General features: G+C 37.4%; 1 protein-coding gene across 1 annotated transcript; it reads right to left on the reverse strand.

Annotated features, from left to right (window-relative positions):
* Positions 1–360: 360 nt before the first annotated feature.
* Positions 361–2,397, reverse strand: LOC131037437 (cationic peroxidase 1-like). Its single transcript, XM_057969577.2, has 4 exons — positions 2,174–2,397; positions 1,877–2,068; positions 1,030–1,195; positions 361–931 (listed from the first exon to the last, which is right to left on the reverse strand). The coding sequence occupies exons 1-4, from the start codon at positions 2,378–2,380 to the stop codon at positions 543–545; spliced, it is 954 nt and encodes a 317-aa protein (XP_057825560.2). The 5' UTR covers positions 2,381–2,397; the 3' UTR covers positions 361–542.
* Positions 2,398–3,042: the final 645 nt, after the last annotated feature.

A 3,042-nucleotide genomic window follows, 5' to 3' on the forward strand; every position in this document is an offset into this window, starting at 1 on the left:
AGGATTGATCCAAAGGACCTATCCTTTTATGCTAGAACAAACAAAATTCAGTGCTACCTCAAAATTACTCTAGTCGATTGTTTTACTCTCCTTTCACTATTAATTTACTAAATTAATATTTATTATTTAATCATTTGATTGTAACTTATGGAATGCTAGTTCGTACTAAGTTATATACGTATATTTGATTACCCTAGAAACATATTTGCCTTTAAACTTATTTCCTCACCAATAAATATATATATCTAATTCACTTCTTAATCACATTTGACATATCGTTATTAAAATTGAGAAGCTCAAAATATCTGTGCAGAAAATATAGGCAAACAAGACATATAGTTTCATATTTCAATTGATTCGTATCAAATTGCTTCTACATATACTTTCAAGTTTCAATCGATTCATATCAAACTGCTTCTACATGTTTTGTAGTGCAATGCTTGTTTATTCTGCTAGTGCTTGATAAAGCTTGAAGACATCTAAAAAATCCAACCAGTTTGCTGCACACCAATCTACTACCGAACATAGAGAATACGATTAATTTAATTGGGCTTTCTACAGTTTTTGCGCACTTCACCACTGGTACCGGTAAGAGGTTTGATGTTTGCCATATTGACCATGGCAGTAGCAAAATCACGGAAGAAAGTATTTTGATTCGTAGCATAGGAAGTAACCAGAGAATTGGTGGATCCTCCGGTATTGAATAGTTCCTGGTCAGAGTGAAGAAGTCCCTTCTGGCTTTGAAGATTTTTGTAGTAGTTGTTATCAAAGGCAATGGGAGTTTGAACATCTAGGGGAGACAGGTTGTTGTCACCACCAGTGCTTGGGCAGTTAGCTTTCACAGAAGTGGCGAATGCAGTGTTGATATTGGTTTCATTGTAGATGTGGGTTCTGAATGTGGTGCACCTTGCTTGACCAATTGTATGAGCTCCTGCAGAAAGAATAGATTCACTCCATTAAGCATAAATAGAATTTTAGTTATCTTGATATTTGCACAGAATTGATCTTCAGCATATGCAATAAAATTACCTGAAAGCGCTACCATATCTTTGGTAGAAAGGCCCTGATTACTAAAAGCTGTGATGAGTGCACTCAGGCTGGATGCGGGACCAGGGATTTTGCTATTTGCGCCACTCAGACTTGCAGCCCTTGCATCTCTCCTTCCCAGCTTTACTGTCCATGTTTGTCCTCCCAGCTAACAATAACAATATATGAACCCTTAGTAACTAGAGTTGAAGTATTTTGAGTAACTTTCATAGCATTTGAATGTTCTAAACATGGTATTCAAGATAGCGATATTTATAATATGGCGTGTTGCCGGCTAATATATTTTATTTATCAAGAAAGTCAATGATCTTTTTCGTTTGTTACGAAGTCAAAGAGGTGAGGGACTCGTTGCCATGTTAAACCAAACAAAAACAGGTGACTAATGGTAAAGCATTTAATATTTTTGAAAGTCAAAGTGTTGAAATCTGTAGTTATTGTGCCAAGAGGGAAGCTTTCTACACAGCTTGCAAATTTTGTCAAGAAGGAAGCATTTTCTAAAGCTTAGAAATTTAATAGAATTCTAGAGGGTGAGGTTACACACAGGGATATCATTCCTCGATATACCTTCAGAATAATATCTCATAATTGAAAATAAAATCTAGAAACAATAACATGATAATGGAAGAAGACTAATAAATATAATAAGTTTTCTATAAGAAATATTAGGTTTTAAATCTTTTGCTTTAGTCAAAATTTCTGTGGAAAGAATCCCACGGCGAGTTTTGAAATGTGGTGCTTTTCTTTCACCGACTCTGCATATTGCAGGATTAATCGCGAACAAAAGCATTAAGAAACAATGATAAGATACGAGGCGAAGAAGAGTAAGTACCTCCACAATAGAATCACGAGCAGCAATGGTGAGAATGTCAGCACAAGACACAACTCCACTACAAACTGATTCTACTTGAGCCTTGATGGTGTCTATCACGTCGAATCCTCTCGCAGAATTGGCATTAGGACCGGCTGTTTTCTCTCCCGTTATGTTGGCCGAATCATCCAACAGTATCGACCCATCACACCCCTGCAATTTCCAACTACACTTAAGAACTTGTTGAATAAAAATCGATAAGAACCTTATAAAACTAGATAACGAAAAATGGAAGGACTGGCTAATCGAAAATCTTACATTGACGAAGCAGTCGTGAAAGTGAAGGCGGACCAATGATGCGCCCATGCGTTTCTCCTTGGCGACTGCAGCTTTTACCGCAGCTTTCACCGTGGAAAGTGCCTTAGGACAAGTTTTATCGTAAAATGTCGAGCTCAGTTGGCCATTGGCAGGACTCGAACACAAGATCAGCAATGTAATGCACGCAATCATACAACTGCTCCTCATGACTGCTCGCTCTGCAGATTTACTAACTACGGAGGCAATTGTTTTTGGTGTTGAGAGTTCAGAGGAATGGCTTTTTATAATGCTGGAAGAGCTTGCTGCTTGTAGCCATTAATTGTTAATAACTAAGCTATATTCATTTTGCTATGGTTGACTTCGATTTAGCTCGAAATGGAGTGTGTGGAATGAATCCAAGTTTGGATAGTAATTCAACATAGGCGTCCCGGTTGACCGGCAGATTTAAAGGTATTTCAGTGATTTAATGCATTGCTTCAATAATCACGATCCATGTTATTTAATAGAAGAATGGCTGCCCTTAGCACCAAGGCTGCTCCATCCCAACTCTTATTCGTATCTTCTCCACTGGGTATGAAGATAATTATTTTTTATTTAAAATTTCTTACTAAACTGCTAGTGGAAAAAGATAATTTACTTACGTCGCCTGTGAACTTTCGCTGTCTGTTCCCCTCATCTAATCCAGCCATGCAAGCGATGTGATCTCATGCAACAATCTCCTTTTAATAAATATACAACAAGCGATTCTTACGAGCAGGTTAGACGACTGTATATATCAAAAGACATATTCAACTTAATCAGGACCCCATGTTATAGGTTCGTTGACAAAATCCAAACGCGTTTACAGATGGGAAAAAACAAACAAATCC

The sequence above is a fragment of the Cryptomeria japonica genome, chromosome 3, assembly GCF_030272615.1.
Source record: "Cryptomeria japonica chromosome 3, Sugi_1.0, whole genome shotgun sequence".
NCBI lineage: Eukaryota > Viridiplantae > Streptophyta > Pinopsida > Cupressales > Cupressaceae > Cryptomeria > Cryptomeria japonica.

What these genes read in the sequence shown, in the direction of transcription:
- LOC131037437 (XM_057969577.2), bottom strand. Translation starts at nt 2,380, where the DNA reads ATGAGGAGCAGTTGTATGATTGCGTGCATTACATTGCTGATCTTGTGT. An exon ending in TTCACGACTGCTTCGTCAAT is followed by an intron (nt 2,069 to 2,173) that starts GTAAGATTTTCG and finishes TGGAAATTGCAG; the next exon opens with GGGTGTGATGGGTCGATACT. An exon ending in AGATATGGTAGCGCTTTCAG is followed by an intron (nt 932 to 1,029) that starts GTAATTTTATTG and finishes TTCTTTCTGCAG; the next exon opens with GAGCTCATACAATTGGTCAA.